Here is a 22125-nt window from a genome sequence, read left to right as displayed (position 1 = left end):
TATATCAAAAATTAGTTATATCATTAAATTAGTTATATCACTAATGAAAGGTGGGAAGCAAAGGGTGGAGAGGGGTAGAAGTATACTGATTTCTTCATCTTCCATAACTAGGGGTCAAAGTTATCACTTAATGCTAGTAATTCAAGTAGTAGAGTTATAAGTATTCTTTTGAACAATGCAGAGTAAACACTAAGAGAGCGATTACCTACTAAAAAAAGGTGATGGAGAAAAGGGTGGGGACAAGGAGGAAAAGGGTATTTATTAATTTTGTCTTTGTTCATAGTAGAAAATTATTAGACACTGTCAGATGAGGAGGGAGAAGATGGATTGTTCAATGAGTAATGTCTAGTATCAAATTGGATAAACATTAAAGAAGTAGATTCCTACTTCATACCATACCTCAAAATAAATCATAGAGTTTAGAGATTTAATGTAAAAATGAAACCATAAAGATATTAGAAGGGATTTTAAGAATATAGTTACATAATAGGGTAGGCCTTTCTAAACATATAAGCAATGAGAGAGTCTATAAAAGTGAAAACTTTAGTTTAAAAAAAAATCAATGTAAAAAGACAAACTGGGGAAATTTTTACCAACACTTTAATTAGAGTCTCACATGATATATGAAGAGCGCTCACAAACCAGTAAGAAAAAGAGAAACCCCCCAACAGAAAAACAGAGAAAGGATAAGAATAGATAATACCCCAAAGAAGAAATGCCATGGCTGAGAAGTTTATGAAAAAATATTTCCACTAATTAGTCATAAAAAATGCAAATGTAGACAAATATTGTATGATTCCACTGTATGAAGCACCTAGCATGGTCAATTCATAGAGACAGAAAGTAGAATGGTGGTTGTCAGGGACTAAGGGGAGGGAGGAGTGGGGAGTTAGTGTTTAATGGGTACAGAGTTTCAGTTTAGGATGATGGAAGCATTCAGGAGATGGATGGTAGTGACGGTTGCCCAGTAGTGTGAATGTACTCAATGCCACAATACACTTTAAAATGGTTCAAATGGTAAATTTTATGTTCTGTAGATTTCACCACAATTGAAAAGACTCCTGAGGATTTTAAAGAAGGACTCTTGTATTTAAGGATTTAGGTTCATCTGTAGGAGACTGTGAGAAGAGAACTTTAAACCCTGAAAGTAAGTCTGATACTATGATAATTCTTTGATTGAGTCATACCTCTAGAAACTTTGTTTTCTGTATACAATAGAATTCTGTTTTTTTCCTATAAAAATTACTTCCTCAAGAGAGTAAATTTTAGAGACTGGTTCAAGATGGCAGAGTATAAGGATGTGCGCTCACTCCCTCTTGCGAGAGCACTGGAATCACAACTAATTGCTGAACAGTCGACAGGAAGACACTGGAACTCACCAAAAAAGATACCCCACAACCCAAGACAAGGGAGAAGCCACAATGAGACAGTAGGAAGGGCACAATCACAATAAAATCAAATCCCATAACTGCTGGGTGGGTGACTCACAGACTGGAGAACACATACCACAGAACACATACCACCCACTGGAGTGAAGGTTCTAAGCCCCGCGTCAGGCTTCCCAACCTGGGGGTCCGGCAACGGGAGGAAGAATTCCTAGAGAATCAGACTTTGAAGGCTAGTGGGATCTGATTGCAGGACTTCGACAGGACTGGGGGAAACAGACACTCCACTCTTGGAGGGCACACACAAAGTAGTGTGTGCATCGGGACCCAGGGAAAGAGCAGTGACCCTGGGGGAGACTGAACCAGACCTACCTGCTAGTGTTGGAGGGTCTCCTGCAGAGGCAGGGTGTGGCTGTGGCTCACTTCGGGGACAAGGACACTGGCAGCAGAAGTTCTGGGAAGTACTCCTTGGTGTGAGCCCTCCCAGAGTCCACCATTAGCCCCACCAAAGGGCCTGGAGGCTCCCGTGCTCGGTCACCTCAGGTCAAACAACCAACAGGGAGGGAACCCAGCCCCACCCATCAGCAGACAAGTGGATTAAAGTTTTACTGAGTTCTGCCCACCAGAGCAACAGTCAGCTGTACCCACCACCAGTCCCTCCCATCAGGAAGCTTGCACAAGCCTCTTAGATAGCCTCATCCACCAGAGGGCAGACAGCAGAAGCAAGAAGAACTACAATCCTGCAGCCTGTGGAACAAAAACCACATTCACAGAAAGATAGACAACATGAAAAGGCAGAGGACGTTGTACCGCATGAAGGAACAAGATAAAACCCCAGGAAAACAACTAAATGAAGTGGAGATAGGCAACCTTCCAGAAAAAGAATTCAGAATAATGATAGTGAAGATGATCCAGGACCTCAGAAAAACAATGGAGGCAAGATTGAGAAGATGCAAGAAATGTTTAACAAAGACCTAGAAGAATTAAAGAACAAACAAACAGAGATGAACAATACAATAACTGAAATGAAAACTACACTAGAAGGAATCAATAGCAGAAAAACTGAGGCAGAAGAACGGATAAGTGACCTGGAAGACAGAATGGTGGAATTCACAGCTGCAGAACAGAATAAAGAAAAAAGAACAAAAAGAAATGAAGACAGCCTAAGAGACGTCTGGGACAACATTAAGTGCACCAACATTCGCATTTTAGGGGTACGAGAAGGAGAAGAGAGAGAGGAAGGACCAGAGAAAATATTTGAAAGATTACAGTCAAAAACTTCCCTAACATGGGAAAGGAAATAGCCACCCAAGTCCAGGAAGCGCAGAGAGTCCCAGGCAGGATAAACCCAAGGAGAAACATGCCGAGACACACAGTAATCAAATTGACAAAAATTAAAGACAAATTATTGAAAGTAACAAGGGAAAAACAACAAATAACATACAAGGGAACTCCCATAAGGTTAACAGCAGATTTCTCAGCAGAAACTCTACAAGCCAGAAGGGAGTGGCATAATATATTTAAAGTGATGAAAGGGAAGAACCTACAACCAAGATTACTCTACCCAGCAAAGATCTCATTCAGATTCAATGGAGAAATCGAAAGCTTTACAGACAAGCAAAAGCTAAGAGAATTCAGCACCACCAAACCAGCTCTACAACAAATGCTAAAGGACTTCTCTAAGTGGGAAACACAACTGAAGAAAAGGACCTACAAAAACAAACCCATAACAATTAAGAAAATGGTAATAGGAATATACATATCAATAATTACCTTAAATGTGAATGGATTAAATGCTCCAACCAAAAGAGACAGGCTGGCTGAATGGATACAAAAATAAGACCCATATATATGCTGTCTACAGGAGACCCACTTCAGACCTAGGGACACATACAGACTGAAAGTGAGGGGACAGAAAAAGATATTCCATGCAAATGGAAATCAAAAGAAAGCTGGGGTAGCAATACTCATATCAGATAAAATAGGTTTTAAAATAAAGAATGTTACAAGAGACAAGGAAGGACACTACATAATGATCAAGGGATCAATCGAAGAAGAAGATATAACAATTATAAATACATATGCACCCAACATAGGAGCACCTCAATACATAAGGCAACTGCTAACACCTATAAAAGAGGATGATTATAGACGCAAAAATCCTCAACAAAATACTAGGAAACAGAATCCAACAACACATTAAAAGGATCATACACCATGATCAAGTGTGATTTATCCCGGGGATGCAAGAATTCTTCAATATATGCAAATCAATCAATGTGATGCACCATATTAACAAATCGAAGAATAAAAACCATATGATCATCTCAATAGATGCAAAAAAAGCTTTTGACAAAATTCAACACCCATTTATGATAAAAACTCTCCAGAAAGTGGGCATAGCGGGAACCTACCTCAACATAATAAAGGCCATATATGACAAACCCACAGCAAAAATCATTCTCAATGGTGAAAAACTGAAAGCATTTCCTCTAAGATCAGGAACAAGACAAGGATGTCCACTCTTGCCACTATTATTCAACATAGTTTTAAAGGAATTCAAATTGGAAAAGAAGAAGTAAAACTGTCACTGTTTGTAGATGACATGATACTATACATAAGAGAATCTTAAAAGACGCCACCAGAAAACTACTAGAGCTAATCAATGAATTTGGTAAAGTTGCAGGATACAAAATTAATGCACAGAAATCTCTTGCATTCCTATACACTAACAACAAAAGATCAGAAAGAAATTAAGGAAACACTCCCATTTACCATTGCAACAAAAAGAATAAAATACCTAGGAATAAACCTACCTAAGGAGGTAAAAGACCTGTACTCAGAAAACTATAAGACACTGGTGAAAGAAATCAAAGATGACACAAACAGATGGAGAGATATACCATGTTCTTGGATTGGAAGAATCAATATTGTGAAAATGAGTATACTACCCAAAGCAATATACAAATTCAATGCAATCCCTGTCAAATTACCAGTGGCATTTTTTACAGAACTAGAACAAAAAATCTTAAAATTTGTATGAAGACACAAAAGACCCCAAATAGCCAAAGCAGTCTTGAGGGAAAAAACTGGAGCTGGAGGAATCAGACTCCTGACTTCAGACTATACTACAAAGCTACAGTAATCAAGACAATATGGTACTGGCACAAAACAGAACTACAGATCAATGGAACAGGATAGAAAGCCCAGAGATGGACCCACGCACCTATGGTCAACTAATCTATGACAAAGGAGGCAAGGATATACAATGGAGAAAAGACAGTCTCTTCAATAAGTGGTGTTGGGAAAACTGGACAGCTACATGTAAAAGAATGAAATTAGGACACTCCCTAACACCATACACAAAAATAAACTCCAAATGGATTAAAGACCTAAATGTAAGACCGGACACTATAAAACTCTTAGAGGAAAACATAGGAAGAACACTCTTTGACATAAATCACAGCAAGATCTTTTTTGATCCACTTTCTAGATAATGGAAATAAAAACAAAAATAAACAAATGGGGCCTAGTGAAACTTAAAAGCCTTTGCAAAGCAAAGTACAAACAAGATGAAAAGACAACCCTCAGAATGGGAGAAAATATTTGCAAACGAGTCAACGGACAAAGGATTAATCTCCAAAATATACAAACGGCTTATGCAGCTCAATATTTAAAAATCAAACAACCCAGTCAAAAAATGGGCAGAAGGGGCTTCCCTGGTGGCGCAGTGATTGAGAGTCCGCCTGCTGACGCAGGAGACACGGGTTCGTGCCCCAGTCCGGGAAGATCCCACATCCCACATGCTGCAGAGCGGCTAGGTCCGTGAGCCATGGCCGCTGAGCCTGTGCGTCCGGAGCCTGTGCTCCGCAACAGAAGAGGCCACAACAGTGAGAGGCCCGCGTACCGCAAGAAAAAAAAAAATGGACAGAAGACCTAAATAGACATTTCTCCAAAGAAGGCATACAGATGGCCAAGAAGCACATGAAAAGCTACTCAACATCACTAATTATTAGAGAAATGCAAATCAAAACTACGAGGTATCACCTCACACCAGTTAGAATGGGCATCATCAAAAAATCTAAAAACAACAAATCCTGGAGAGGGTGTGGAGAAAAGGGAACCCTCCTACACTGTTGGTGGGAATGTAAATTGATACAGCCACTATGGAGAACAGTATGGAGGTTCCTTAAAAAACTAAAGATAGAATTACCATATGACCCAGCAATCCCACTACTAGGCATATACCCAGAGAAAACCATAATTCAAAAAGACACATGCACCCCAATGTTCATTGCAGCACTACTTACAATAGCCAGGTCATAGAAGCAACCTAAATGCCCATCGACAGACGAATGGATAAAGAAGATGTGGTACATATATACAGTGAAATATTACTCAGCCATGAAAAGGAATGAAATTGGGTCATTTGTTGAGATGTGGATGGATCTAGAGACTGTCATACAGAGTGAAGTAAGTCAGAAAGAGAAAAACAAATATCGTATATTAACACACATATGTGGAGCCTAGAAAAATGGTACAGATGAACCTGTTTGCAGGGCAGAAATAGAGACACAGATGTAGAGAACAAACATATGGACACCAAGGGGGGAAAGTGGGGGTGGTGGTGGGATGAATTGGGCGATTGGGATTGACAGGTATACACTGATGTGTATAAAATGGATGACTAATAAGAACCTGCTGTATAAAAAAATAAAATAAAATTTAAAAAAGAATTGCTCAACTATGGAACGAGTTTACTTTGCGAAGTAAGCAATCGTCTATCATTTTAATTTAACAAAAAAAGCGAGTGAATTTTATCCTGCTTAGGATCAGTAACAATTTGTCATATCCATTCTCTTCCATTTCCCTCAAAAGCCCTCCTATGGCCTGTACGTCTGGTACCTATTTACAGGCATATAAATAATTAATATATTCAATGCATATTGCAAATTTCATGTTTGATGTATAAAATTTATTTAGCACCATTAAACATCAATAGTGATTTGCTTTGTAGTTAGGTCTCATCAGATAATAAACATCTTCTAACTGCAGCCAGTTTTTCTCCAAGTGAGTAATCCACAATAGCAGGGGATTTTTTAAAAAGTTCCAGCCTGGCTCTTGATCATCCCCTGAAATTTTCAGTGACTAGGAGATCACTTAGTACCAGCTGAATTTAATCAGTTTAATCAGTGTAAGTAAAAGAAGCAATAATGTAAGTAAACTGCAAAAAAAAAAGTATCAAATATAAATAGTTTTTGGACTATCCGGTGCTTTTGGTTTATTTCTATCTGTGTTCTTTGCCCTAGAGAAATAACAATACCCAAACACACTTGAAATACATATAGGAAGCTTTAAAAGCACACAGCTTATTTCTCTTTTATTCAACATAGACTGTTTCCTTTTCTTTAGTAATTTTTCCTTCCCCCTTCTCCCCAGGGAATTTCATAAATATAATCACAAAGCCTTATAGAAATTTGCTAAAAGTTTTTTATTGTATTTACTGAGAACATCACATTGTTCCACAGTAAAATGATCTTATCCTCCAAATGATTACAAAGCACTTTTCATTAAAAAGGTTTCGGTTATCTATATTAAATTGCACATTATAAAAAAATCAGTTATAAATCATACTCTTTAAAAAGAAACATAAGGCAAGTACTAAAATACTGCACACTGATCAAACCCAGCATAATCATTTCACATAGTGATCTATATTTAAACAACTACTGTGCCAAAAATGGCATCCTGTGTAGGTAGGTAGAGAAGCAGACTCACACTGCAGTGTGCAGCGTGCACTTGGAACAACTTGCTTTTGATGTCTAAAATAAAACATGTTTTTCTAACTTTGAAAATATGCAAAATAATTTAAAAATTACTTTTCAGGTAAACATTAAAATAAAACAAGTTGACATAAAAAATATCATGTTATACTAGGAGACAGTTAAAATATCCAAGCTCTCTCTCAGTAATACTGCAGGGTTCAGTTTGTCATAGCTATAACTTTCAGGCTAAAATAAACTGGTAGGAGAACAAAATGACAAAATGCAAATTTATCAAGCATTGGGCAATGCCTTTATAATCTTACATTTCTCAAACCACAATATTTTAACAATTACATGAGAAGTTATTACTAAAGGGATATTTCATCTCTAGTGTAATTTTTTTAAATTTTTATTGGAGTATAGTTGATTTACGATGTTGTGTTAGTTTCTGCTGTACAGCAAAGTAAATCAGTTATACATATACATATATCCACTCTTTTTTTTTAGACTCTTTTCCCATATAGGTCATTACAGAGTATTGAGTTCCCTGTGCTGTACAGTAGGTCCTTATTAGTTATCTATTTTATATATAGTGTGATATGTCAATCCCAATCTCCCAATTTATCTTCCCCCTGTAACTTCAGATTAACAAGCCCCCGTTCTCCCTTCCACATACAACTAATGTTAACAGTAGAATGGAATTATCATTAGTTAACACAGAATCCAGTACGTTCCAGTAGATTCTAAATGTCTGGTTTTCCTAATTAGGAAAATGATAGTGTTATTATTTTCCTAATTTATATTTTTAAAATCTTCACAAAATAGAGTTAAGGCAAGTCTATAAAGACAGCAAGGTTAAATAAAAACCTGTGGTCCCCACTTCCTGTGAATACTACTTACAGGTACATTAGGATTCAGAGACCCACGTGGAATTTGGGGTAGAGTTTTAGGTGCGTGTCACACAGTCAGCCACGACCATGATGCTGAGAGCCCTTGATAATCATAGGTCTGAGATTTGCTGACACTGATCCAGACACAGTCCTTTCTAATTTATGTTAAATCTGAAAGATGAACAGTGATACTTTCAGTGTCATTTTTTTAAAAAAGTAACTCATTGTCCAAGTTTTAAGATTGATGACTCCCAAAACTCTAATCTTAGCCTGAAAAATAGCTTAAAATATCTACTTAAACAAGCTCAATAGAAAGCTATTTTGTATATATAGCTATATGTATAATAAAATATACATAACATTTTTTCACATACCCTCCGAGTCACAGAATACTTTGAATAGCTAACTATGCTAGAAACATTGACCAGGGATTTTTCTTTAAAGGCATTACGTTGGGGGGCTGTGTTCATCATTAAGTTTTCATTTGGTGATCATTTTCTGACTTTCATAGTGAACGCCTTCTGTGTTAACAAAAATTGCATACCTCTAAGTAGATTTTGAACTCAGTAATTGTTTTATAGGAGGTTTTTCTCCTCAGACATATAAACAAAATGCAACATGCATAGTACTGCTAGATCTACACATTTCTTATTGACATATATATTTAAAAAGAAAAAATAATTTTGCAAGGAACATGAAATTTAGCACCAATCTTGATCTGATCTTTCTCTGGTAGGAAAAAAAGGCACCAAATACAGTCAGTTCATAGCCTCAGGTCAAAATACAGCACTCTTGATAACAAACCCTGGGTCCCTGAAATAATGTTCCAATATAGGCTAAATTACGAAAGATATGTTGACCCATTACTGTCTAGCATTTTAGAGCATACTATAGAAGATTACATTTGGTGAAGATAACAGTAGAAAAGGTTTATGTGTTTACACACATATTTAACAAATGGACTCTTCTAATAACTGACAGATACTGAAAAGTATTATCTGATGAAGAATAAAAGTCATGTATCGGAGGCTCCAAAATAGTGTCACAGATCTAATTTGATTTCTAAATGTTGTTTTATATTGATAGTGATATCACATACATGCTTAGTGACATTCAACTCCAAAATACTCTTCTTACAGCACCCATATAGAAAGGCTAGAAACATCTTTAGATTGGGAACTTGTGGGTTAACTCCTACACTATTGCCACACTCAACGGTAGCATTTTCAAAAACTCCAGCAAGACAAAAATTCATTGCCACGGTCCCTGTTCCACTAGGAAAGGGGTGCCTCTTACAGGAGTTAACATGTAAGCTGTAAGGTTAAGGCACAAGCATACAATCTTTTGTCAGTGATCATCCATCTTCCTGCCAAAGAAAACACAGATGAAAACGACCTCAGCGTCAAGCTGCCAGTGTAATTTGAAAAGCCACTGGTGAAGCATATTAGTAAGTGTTCATTATTGTATATAGATTATAAATTTCTTCACTTTTTTCCTTTTTCAGATTATCCACAGGCCACAATAGTTAATATTCCATTTTTGTTCCTTTTAAATCCATTTATCAGAAAAAAACACTTAAATTTTATCGATATTTCGACCCCCTTAACAACTTGTATTCCCTTGCCTTTTAATCCCAGAATCACCATTAATTCACTGACTAAGCAAGAATTAAGCTGGATTTTTAGTCAGACACTGAAAGCTGAGGTAGGTGGACCGCCATGATCAAGTGAGTGTCATGATAAAGCACTTAGAAAGGTTTTATTTCATTCCCACTGTCTTTCCAACATACTAATAAAAGATTGAAATCTTGTTTCATAAATGAGGTAGCCTATTTTATATCTGTCAAAAAAAATAGTACCATGGAGAATTTCCTTGAATGTATAGAGGCCAAGATGATTAATGTTTACTTTAAAAAAAATTAATAATTTTTTTTTTTTGGCCGTGCCAGGTGGCATGCGCAATCTTAGTTTCCTGACCAGGGATCGAACCCACGCCCCCTGCATTGGTGTGCAGAGTCTTAACCACCGGACCGCCAGGGAAGTCCCCCAAAACTAATTTTTAAAAGGACAAGCTAAATAGACTACTATGTCCCAAATATCAAGGTTTGGGTGATTCAAAGATGTGACAGTGAATTGTTTCATGGGTCATAAGGAGTTATCTGATAAAATCCGTATTTATCAGGAATTATGATTCTAAGTTATGTGCAGGTTTCATATTTAGCTATGGGCATTTGGCCCTTTATTCTTGAAAATTGTAGCCTATCACTTGTAGTATATTTATAAAACAAAGCATTAGTCTCTGCCAATAAAGTGATAAAATATGGCTGCGGCTATCCCATTACAGTGAACCTGGGAGCTGTGTGTGCCTGTTGTCCACATTATTCTTTGCTCCTTCTTTGCCAGCTACAATGAAGTTTTCAGTTAGAAATTTCCCGCAGAGTTTTAAATACTTATATAAATTATTCACATATTTAAAAACTACGGACTTAATTAGCTTATACTTTTCACTTGTATCTCTAGACTCTGGGAAGTTACTCTTAATACCATTCACCATAAAGTGTAACCCAGCCTAAGGCAGGTTCATTAGGAACTGCATCCCAGAGGGCCCCTACATTCTAAGGCATCCTCCATGATGTGCTTTCAGGACTATGATTTAGCAAAACTTTAATGGAATATGAAAATCAAAGTTAAAAAGTGAGCTCTCTGAAAATATTTATATTAAGAACTTGACAGTCTTTTCTCTCAAAGTATTTACCTTAAACATTTAAAGTTTTATATGTTAGCACAAAAGATGACAATTATATGAAACTTATTACCCCTCCCAGTTTTAATCATGTAATTAAAATTTTTTTCGGTGTTATCATTAGAACTCTAAGTTGAAAGCTAAGAGCAAGCCATTCTCCAGGTTACACAAAATTGGATGGAGTTCCATCCTCTGAAATCACAGGGACTGGTAAGCAGTGCAGCTAAGCAACCAGTAGCACTAAGCAAGGATATTAATGGACTTTTCAGCAGGTTTTTGAAGGATGTGGGGAAGTAAAGGGAAAAATGATAAAGATAATATAAAAAGAGGCATACTAAAGGGTCTGAAAGTTTACCATCACCAGGAAGTCCTCAGAGGCACCCATGCTATAGGTTGCCTACCTCAAATCTCATACCACATTTTCTATTCAGTCTTATTTAACATCAAGAGTTATCTGGACATGGGACAGCTTACAAATAATAATAGCACAAATTAGAATGTTCTTAAGTGCAGTTAAAAGGAGTATAATTACCAGAAGTAAACATGTTTACTTTACAACCAAGTGTACATTGACTTTAAAAGTGGGAAGTTGAAGCTAATAGAATTAAAGTATTTTTTTTTCCATACTTGGGCAGAGCCCATGGGTCTGCAAACATGTATAAACAGATAATGCATGATCATGAAATGCAAATGAAGTCCTGTTTCTATTTATGAATAGAATTTGAAGCTTAATGCAAGCACTATGCAGTTTTCAGTGTAAATTACACATCTTGTAGTAGGGCTATAGACGAAGCATTACAACCATGATCAAAGAGATTTATAAATTTTGAATACAGTATCAATAATCTGGGTGGTTTATTATTACTTAAATGGATGCATCCCAGCAATGTCTACTGCAATAAAATTTAACCAGAATGTTTCTGTAAGATCCTTGGGCATCTGTTACAATACCCACTCCAGCCTTTCTGTAAAGTTGCTCCTGTTCTTATGCTATTGTTGGCCTCAAATGCCAGAACCTTTTAAATTTGAGTTCGCTTAGTCCTATCAGAATTAGGAGGATGAGATGAGAAAGTAGAGTTCTGTATCTATTCCTTTTTGGGGGTGGGGAGTGGGCAAGGAATAGCAACTTTATTCAGAAAGCCAGCCGAACAAGAAGACGGTGGACTTGTGTCCCGAAAACCATTGCGCCTGAGTTAGAATTCAGGCTTCTTTTATACTAAAAGGGGAGGGAGTAAAGTCAAACATTTCCTGGTTCTGTTCAGCCTCAGGAGAGGATGTGTTAATTTCTTCCTCCCTGCAGTCATTCACAGGTGGGCCTGGTCAGGATGTTTCCTGTGAGCTAAACAAAGGTATTTTATTTTATTTTTATTTTTATTTTTTTTACAAAAAACTTTTATTGTATTTGAATTATAACGTTGTGTGAATTTCTGCTGTACAGCAAAGTGACAGTTTGTATCTATTCTTTTAAACAAGTGTCTTGGATTGAACAAAAAAAAATGTAGGCCCATCAGGTCACTTTACTGCAACAGTAACACTCTGTTCAGAAATTAGAAAGAATTTACTTTGAAAGATTAAAGTAATATTTCTTGGTCTAAAACAAATCTTTGTGAATATTAATATTTTTTATTTTCTTAGTATATATTTTAGATGTTTATAACTATTTGTACCAAACATATTACTAAATATGCATTTTATGGAATTTAGCATCTTACCTTTCATACTTTTTAACTTTATATTATTACAGCACAGAACTCCCCATAAGAGTCTATGTTAGTGGAGCCTTTTCAGTGTTGTAGATCCTGTTTGATTCATTCCATTAGACTGAAAACTAACATATGTATAATATTATACACAAACACAATATTCTGAGATCTAAGTTTTATTATAAATACTTGTCATGTTGCTCTTTTATCATGGAAAATAAGCAAGATCAAGTCTTTGAGTTTCAGATTATTACTTTTCTTCCCCTAAAATCAGCAACATTTTGAAAGGAAAAACATTTTGGAGGTCTTTACAAAATAAATTTTCTATTTTAGATCTAGTCTTTCTGTAAAATTGGGAGGTAGTCAGGAGTTTGTGCTGAAACTGTAGGAAAAATAAAAATAATGGCAGGTTCGATGATTGTACTTAGTTGTATGGTTTTGCTAATTTCAAAAGCACTGATAATAATGAGGAAATAATGTTTTATATAACTGGGCATGAATAAATGAAGAAACTAATAATGTATTACATTATCATTTCTAAGTCATTTTGTAAAAGCTTAAATAAAATAAGAACATCAAAGGGCAGCATGGTCAAAATATATATATATATTTTTTAATGCAACAGAACCTTCCAAAAAACAAATTATCTAAGTCCCCTGAATATGAAATGTGGAAGAATTGGAAGTAGTAAGTTGCAGAGTGTCTCCAAGATCAAAATTATTTAAAGTTCTGTTAGAAATAAATTCCATATTTAGTATTTACACTTTGAACCTTCAAGGTTGCAGTATTTACACTTTGAACCTTCAAGGTTGATACTAAAAGGAAAAGTTATTGGGTTTTCTAGAAGTTTAATTAACAGCCTCACTTTGCTCCTCCCCCTGCCTGCCCTCCTTTCCCATCAACAACTGCAAATCCATATGCTTTCCAGGCATCTCCATCCTCAGCTAGAGACAGGACTGGAAGGACTTTGCCTTTCACAAACGATCGAAGCTGAAAAGAGAAGTAGGGAGATAATAGGTTTCATTTCTCTCAGCACAGAGACTTTAGAAACAGGTGAATCCTGGAGGTGGTTTATAAAAACAGCATTTTCCCAGGTGAACAAGCTACATTTGAGGAAGATCTAAAATACATATGTATTTAGGATTTAAATATGCTTTGCACATTATTAACTTAAAGACCTAAATAAGAAAGAAAAATGTACTAAAATATAATTTCAGGAATGAGGGACGTGTTCTGATGTTTTTTAGATGAATATGGGTCATGTCATGACTTCGGTTTTAATTTTAAGTCTTTAAAACTCAAATAGCCTTCTTATATTTGTCTGTGTATAAAAATATTTTTAAAAATACAGGCAATGTTAAAGGGGAACACAATAGGATAAGTACATATGAACGCAAATTTCTGTCAGAAAGTTTTACCGATTTGAGCAATTCTTTCTATCAGAAATAGATATTTTCTTCACAAATGTTTTTTTTCCCATTTGTGCCTAAAACTGCAACTTGATAACATGCACTAGGACCTGATATTTAAACAAAGTCTTACTGAGCAACAAATCAGAAGTCAGAAAAATTCTAAGTTAAAATGCCAGAATATCTTTCAATTCTTCTATTTTACTTTATTGTTACAATTTAAACAAATTCAGAAATCTGGGGTGTTTCTGGCTACTTGAGTAAAACACACTGCAAATCCAAAGGGGAAAAATGTAAATGGAAGAAATGTCTGATTTCTGAACTGTTCTGCCCTTATGAACATGATCCTGTTCATCTCACACCTTGATTCTGAACACCTTGTCAGTACCTGCTCCAAAAAGGTCCCTTGACACTGGAGCAAGTCAGAATAACTTACTTTCAAAGCTTATTTAAGAGCAGGGGAGCAATTTTAACTAGACTTGAGATTTAAGTAGATCTGATATTATCTAGAATCCAGGCTTAAATTTTGTTTCCAAATAGCAGAAGAAATCAAAGATACCAAAACTAAAAACACCAAGTGAGAAAACAAACAATATTTCCAGTCCTAACCAAACTGCAACCCTTTCAATACAGCTTGAGGTATTTTTAAATATTTGTATAAGCTAAATAGCGCTCACAGTTTCTGAAGTTACTTTTTACTGAGATAGCTTCATATTCTCATAATATTTGACTTTCAGACAGGTTTTCTTGTACATGAAATTGAGTCTGAGTCTCCAGCCTCAGACTCATGGAAATATTGGACAGCTTTCAGTGGCAGAAAATGATTCTTGTAGTAATAAGGTTCTATTTCCCAATTATTGTGCTATTCCTAGGATGTGATTAAAAAAATAAGAAATTTGCAATTCATATAAAAGGAAAACTTGCTTAAACTTCTAAAAGCAAGTCCAGTCTGGTGGAGGTATATAAGACATTAAATAACAGAGTCAGATTCCTTCTTAAAGATTCCAGATGAGCTTGACAACAGAGAGTTCTGGTTCTCCAACATTTTCTCCATCTTTTCTCCTCCAGTGGTTTTATTGATCTCTCTTTGCTTCTTACTATGGATCCATGGGATAAAACAAAGGACAGCACCTCCAATAAGGGGAGGGATTCCAGCGAGGTAGAATGCCACATCATAGGAGCCCAGCTTGTCACGGAGTAACCCTGGGAAGGGAAAAAACTGTCACCAAGAGAGAACAAGTATGGCTCTTGGGGTCTCAGATTAGACACTCTGGTGGCCTACTGCCAACCTAGAATCTTCATCTCAGCAGGATAGTTCAAACATCTCAGATATCAGACATTTTTAAGGAAATGGATCTGAAATATAAACCTTTTCTGATATGAGGAAGGAAAAGATCTCATTTCTTTAATCTTGTTGCAAGTCTGTGACAGGCCTTTGAGTTTTCCTACCAAGATATTACACGGAAAAAATATTTTCAACCAAGCTTTGGCTTTCTCAAAACCCTTCAGAGGCCATTTGGGATATTCTGACACATGGTGTAAAGGTCCTGTTTTAGCTGAAGGTGGACGGACCGTCAAGCTGAAACTTCTCTCATACACACAGACCTCAAAATGTCTACGTTTTAAACCTTTCTTGGGCCTGTTTATGAAATAACATGAAACTACTTAAAAGTATAATCCAAAATCATGAAAAATTATAAATCTAAGAGTCAGGATGAAAAAACTAGGTTGTTAAATACATTTTGGAAAGAAACTAAGGTTTGTCAGCACATGGGAGGAAAATATAAGAATATATGTGTGGTGCTCTAATAGATCCTAGGGCTCTGCTTCTAAAAACTGTCAGAATACTCCTTATTTCTAATTTCTCTAACCAAATCCAGATTTTAAAAGTTATCTTAGTGTTTTAAACTTTTACTATATAACCTAAGTTATCTGAAATGTTCTAGGAACACATTGTACTGAATATCTGACTCTGCTAAGTAAACAGCTGAGGATTTGTTCAGGTAAGTACCAACATCAAAAAAAAAAAAAAAGAAAGAAAAAGGTGTACAGTCATTCCAAATAGAAACCTAAAATATACAACATATCTAAATATATGCTTTTCCTATCCCCTGAATCAGAACATTCCACATATAACTGAACCTTTCATCCTTATGAACATATATTAATATGTTTGTTTGTAATACTATGATCCCTCAGAACCTCCTGCTGTTCTGCCTGCTTTGAAAGTTTCCTGTTAACTCCTTCATTCTTGATCTGTTATAGTCACTTCTAGTAGCAAACACCGTTTCTACAAAAGTGCTGCTTGTAATTTGCTGTGGACTTGGAAACCCTAACAAACTAAGCTTGTAAGATGTAAAAATAGTGTATTACCTGGGGGAGAGGGGAAGGACTGGAGGGTTTTCCCTAAAAGGAGACTGTGATCTTGAGAACTTATCTTTTATTTGGTCTGCTCAGTAGTGGTTCTGCTTGCTTGATACATGACTAGATTCCCAACTGGCAAATTTGCTGATATGTGTGGTTCTGAATGTGAGAATGAATTGAACTGAACTTTCACTGAGCCACTCAGATACCAGACACAGATGACAGTACATACATTTAAATTTTATAATAATTTTAGCAAATCTTATCATAATTTACAGTGGCACCCAACTAATACTGAACGTGAAACATCTTTATACTATCATTCAGAAGATTTCTAAAGGTGAAATTCACATAACATAAAATTAACCATTTTAATGGCATTTAGTATACTAACAATGTTGTACAACCACCACCTCTCTCTAGTTCCAAAATATTTTCATCACACCAAAAGAAAACTCCACACCCATTAAGCAGTTACTCCCTAATCCCCCATCCCTCCAGCCCCTGGCAACCACCAATCTGTTCTCTGTCTCTATGGATTTACCTATTCTGGATATTTCACAGAAACAGAATCATATAATATGGGACCTTTTGTATTTGGCTTCTTTCACTTAGCACATGTTTGAGGTTCATCTGCCTGGTAGCATGTATCAGTACAGCACTTCATTCCTTTTTATGGCTGAATAATACTCCGCTGTATGGATATACCACATTTTGTTTATCCATTCATCTGCTGACGGACATTTGGGTTGTTTCTACTAAGTGTTATTTTTCATTAACTACTTCTCAGGGGGCTATGATCTCTTACACAAAGCATACATATTTAGAAATCTTTCAGAATCTTCACCTCTTCCTAAAAAGAAATCACACTGCTATTCCTCCAAAACACATACTAAGTGAAATATAGGAACTCTGAAAGCTCAAAGTCCAGAACCTAACTGCTACACATTTCACTGAGAGTTTTAGATATCAATGAGAATAAGAGGACTCATCGGCAAATTTTTCCAACATGCCATCTACAGCTGGTCTTATTAAAAATGTTATAGATAAGGCACATACAAAGCAAGACACCAGAAACCAATAAATCATAATATATTTAACATATAAGTGAGACTTAGGACCTACAGTAGAAAATGCTATGAATTAATATAATTTACCTGCAATGGGTGGGCCCACAGTCATGGGTATAGACATGAATCCGAGTAGAAATCCAATTGCTTGTGAGACATCCTGGGCACCAACTAACTCAAAGGCAATGGGGGCCATAATGGAAATGAAGCATCCATCGAAGAGACCCATGATGAGACAGACAGCAATGAGGGCCCCAAAGAGGCTGCACAGGGGAATCATCATGGACATCAGACCAATGAAGAAAAAGGACAGTACCTAGGACAGACACCACAATGTCAACTCTGCTCTCGGGAAAAGTGAACATCACTATTACTGAGCAACAGGCTTAGGACTTTTAAGTGGTTACTGGTCAGTTGCCTCCTCAGCCCAGTTCGCCTTGATTTTATATACATAACCAACTCCCATAATCATCTCCCCCAAGTTTCCCCAGCACTTTCTCAATATTTCCATTAAGGGACAAGAAGAAAGTAAGGATTTTTTTAAATAAATTTATTTATTTTATTTTTGGCTGCATTGGGTCTTCACTGCTGCACGGGCTTTCTCTAGTTGCAGCGAGCGGGGGCTACTCTTCATTGCGGAGTGTGGGCTTCTCATGCAGTGGCTTCTTTTGTTGCAGAGCACGGGCTCTAGGCGCGCAGGCTTCAGTAGTTGTGGCATGCAGGCTCAGTAGTTGTGGCTCATGGGCTCTAGAGTGCAGGCTCAGTAGTTGTGGTGCATGGGCTCAGCTGCTCCATGGCATGTGGGATCTTCCCAGACCAGAGCTCGAACCCGTGTCCCCTGCATTGGCAGGCGGATTCTTAACCACTGCGCCACCAGGGAAGCCCAAAAGTAAGAATTTTTATATACTTACTTTTCTTTCCAGGCTGAAAGCTCTTTGAGATCAGAATCTGTACAAAAGTCATCTTTGAACTACATATTATAAGGTTTAAGGATCTTGAACCTGGGCACTGCTCAATACATATTTGTACCTTGAATATCAGCTCAAATTCACTTATCAAACATGATTTAAAAATTTTACCCTTGAAATTATATGCACTTTACTGGTATTAGTCCTCTGCATAATGAAAATATGCCAGCCAGATCCGTCCTTCACATCACAGAGCTTCCAGTTTGGAGAATACAGAGATGTAAGTTTTAGATATTTAAATAATCAATTTAGAATATAGTGCCTGCTAATATTCCAGACATGGTGAGCATAGGTAGATCAAGTGAGAGAGATTAAAATAAGTAGCTATGATTTGATATTCTATAAATGTGTACTGAATTTTGATTATTCCAATTCCAATTAAATTTTGACTGTCAGAGGAAATATGTGATGCATAATATGCAGTGAAAACAGTGAACACATTCTGCTATAACATCCTAAGAACTCATTTATATAATCCAGTTTTATTTACAGTGTAAATCAGTGACTATTATTGCCAAAGAATATTTTCAAACATTGTCTTTTGATGCTAAGTCATAGATATACCCTATTTAAGCACCCCAGAGTTAAGGCTGAGAAATATTTTGCACCACAGAACACTTTCATTTTAGCGTTAGAGTAATTAATAGAATCAAACACTTGATTTTCCCTGCCATTTGGTAGCTACTGTGCTATGTTCTGTGTACGGTGCTATGTGAATAACACCTGGTTCCTACCCTTGGGTTGTGGGGAGAGGACCATGTAAATAAATAAATGCACATGAAGTGTTCTAGATGTTGCTGTTGTATATTCAAAGTATGGTGGGTACAAAAAAGGAAGGAGTGGCCAATTCAATAGCTTTTTTAGGCAAAGAACTAATTAAAATTGGATCATTCACTCATTAGTGGAAGAAATGTTTTAAAAAGAATCAGCTTTTTAAAAAAGTATTCATATAATAGCAACTATTATTTATTTAATGTTTATGAAATGCCAGGCGTTTTTCTAAGGACTTTAGATCGTGATTCTCATAACAGTTTTATGAGATGGGTACTAATGTCTTCCCCGTTTTACAGATGAAGAGAATGATGCTGAGAGGTTTAGTAACCCTGGATGGAGCCAGCCCGGAACCCATGGTCTGCGTGGGCAGTAGGTAGCAGGGAACGATGGAACAATTTCTAGAGGGTACCCTCCGATGACAGTGGGGCTGGGGAGGAAGGGAGAGGCCACATAAAGCAGCCATCTGGATCACCGTCTTCATCTGCCCTGTTTTTCCCAGGACCCACTAGGCACGTCTGTGGCATACCAAGCTTGATTGCACGCCTCAGGGCAGCCCCTCACAACCTTAGTGCACATCAAGATCACCTGAGGAACAGGGATCTGGGAACGGTGATTTTCACAGGCTCCCCAGGTGACTTTGACACAAGTTGTCCACTGACCCCACAATAAGAAACACACTGTTGAAAAAGGTTTTAAACTCCAAGTTGGTTGCTTTTTGACAACAACATATTATACAGCTGAATCAATTTTTCTTCTTCATTATTAAAATACAGCTTTGTGGTAGAATTATGATTAGTTTAAGACTCTGAGTCGGCTGTTTGAAAAGTAAGTCTGGCACTTCACATTTTCTAAAGAACATAATCTCCCATATTCCGATTTTCTATGTTCTACTTAAACATCTTTTTCTCCAATCCAATTTCCCTCAAAGCATAAGCATAATTTCTTAGTGGTGGGTAATTACTGGGTTTGCAGCCTATAGACTGGAAAGAACTAATAAGGCTCAGAGGGACAGACCGGGCTCTAGCTCTCTGTGACCTTGATAAAAAGACTCCCTGATGCTGCCCATCTACACAAAAAAAGATTTAAAGCTAAATCAGAATGTAGAAAGTGGGTTGAAACTAGCAAGTAAGTAAAGATTTGAGTTATTTTTATTGAAAAACTAATAAAGACAAATCCTAATATTATTAATTAGATACATTTTTACTCTATCTACAAACACAAAAGAAGATAAATACTTGAATCTTAGAAAGGTATCTATCATTACAAATTCCAGAGAACCTGGAGTAAAATGTTAGGACATCACGGGGCCAGATGGAATGGGTTTAACTGGTAAAGCCACTGGTAAAGCCACATACCTTTGGCCACATACCCAACCACACAACTGTAATTCTACTAGGTGAGCTTTCAATGTGCTTCCTATTCTTTTACTGTTTTGTTCAGAACAAATCTCTTCCAAGGTAAGACAACCAGAGTGACTGTTGAAAGCTTAGCCCAAAGTCATTTTTGCTCAATAAACAAATGTTTTCTTGGACCAGTTTATGTAACATGAGACCGAGGCACTTATGTTAGTTATCCTGATCTTTCTATCCATTTTTTGGCCCCTTCAACTTTTTGTTCTTTGGTCAGTTTTGTAAGAAATCATATAAGAGGGGCTTCCCTGGTGGTGCAGTGGTTAAGAATCCGCCTGCCAATGCAGGGGACACGGGTTCGAGCCCTGGTCCGGGAACATCCCACATGCCACGGAGCAACTAAGCCCATGTGCCACAACTACCAAGCCTGCACTCCACAGCCCATGAGCCACACCTACTGAGCCCAAGTGCCACAACTACTGCAGCCCACCCACCTAGAGGCCGTGCTCTGCAACAAGAGAAGACACCGCAATAAGAAGCCTGCGCACCGCCAACAAAGAGTAGCCCCCACTCGCCACAACTAGAGAAAGCCTGTGGGCAGCAACGAAGACCCAACACAGCCAAAAATTAATTAATTATTTTAAAAAAGGATTGCTAGTGTATAGATACACAATGGAGTTTGTAAAAAAAGAAATCATATAAGAGTTTCAAATTTATTATTATATATTTTGAGCATATTACTTCTTAATACTTTACCTGACTGCAAGTTCTCCTTTTCTCAATTCAAATTATGTTAATTTATATTCTTTTTCAAATATTTAAAACTGTTAAATTTTAATAACAATTGTTAAATAAAAATTATTAGCTGTTATTTAAAAGTAAAATTTCTTGGTTTTTCTTTAAGAATTGAATTTATAGAAATTTACACATTTATTCTTTAGCATTTCTCAGAAAATACCTAGCTACTTCTGCCTTATTTGTAGCTATAGTAGTGAGAAACACTGCTCTTTCTCAGCAGATATAACTACCCCAAATGTAGCTAAATTAGGAGGTAAGCAGGCCAAGCTGGTGAGGACATACTCCCCACATGCAGGGACATCTGAGCCACAAGGAGCACAGGCCAAGGTTTATTTAGCACACTGCGTGTAGGAGGTTCATCACTTCCCCAAACATCTACTGATCTATAGATACTAGGCCCCAGTTTGAAAGGTGAATAAATTTAGTGTTACATACAATCTTTTTTTCCGCCCCAAACGCAGTAGCTCTGGTTAGATTTAAATAAGAGATTCAAAGGTTCCTAATCCTCTTATAGGCTCTAGCACTGACATTTAATAAGGCATTGACTGTTGAGATGTCTTCCTTGCTTTTGTTTCTTAAAACCATACAAGGAAATATCTCCTGTCATAATTTAACAGGCTCTAGAAGAATAACGCCCCGCTTAAGTTAATGTACCTAAGAACAAACAAACAAAAAAAAATGGGGTTTTTTTTGCTATTACCGTTCCCATTTCTGTCACAAAGAGAGCATTTTCAGAGAACTGTCAGGGGAAGTTTTGCTCAGGAATCTAAGTATATGACTGAAGAGGAAAAATGAGCTGCACCTGAAGAGCAGAAGGCACTTTCGGAGGCGGGCACACAATTGGGCACAGTTAGAATCAAGGGTTGCTCCTATAAATTTATTCACTATAAAGTTTCCAGACTTTCAGA

General features: G+C 36.8%; 1 protein-coding gene across 1 annotated transcript in view; it reads right to left on the bottom strand.

Annotated features, from left to right (window-relative positions):
* Positions 1–6852: 6852 nt before the first annotated feature.
* The window catches only part of SLC16A10 (solute carrier family 16 member 10), a 142935-nt gene continuing 127662 nt past the window's right edge, over positions 6853–22125 (bottom strand). The window contains exons 5-6 of the mRNA XM_033867633.2: positions 17416–17644; positions 6853–15097 (exon numbers count right to left, since the gene is read on the bottom strand). Coding sequence (XP_033723524.1) covers positions 14865–15097; positions 17416–17644 — 462 coding nt within the window. The 3' untranslated portion in view covers positions 6853–14864. The remainder of the gene's footprint in view (positions 15098–17415; positions 17645–22125) is intronic.

Source organism: Tursiops truncatus, chromosome 12 (genome assembly GCF_011762595.2).
Source record: "Tursiops truncatus isolate mTurTru1 chromosome 12, mTurTru1.mat.Y, whole genome shotgun sequence".
Lineage (NCBI taxonomy): Eukaryota > Metazoa > Chordata > Mammalia > Artiodactyla > Delphinidae > Tursiops > Tursiops truncatus.
Note: the sequence above shows the minus strand (reverse complement) of the source record. Positions and strands in the feature narration are given on the sequence as shown.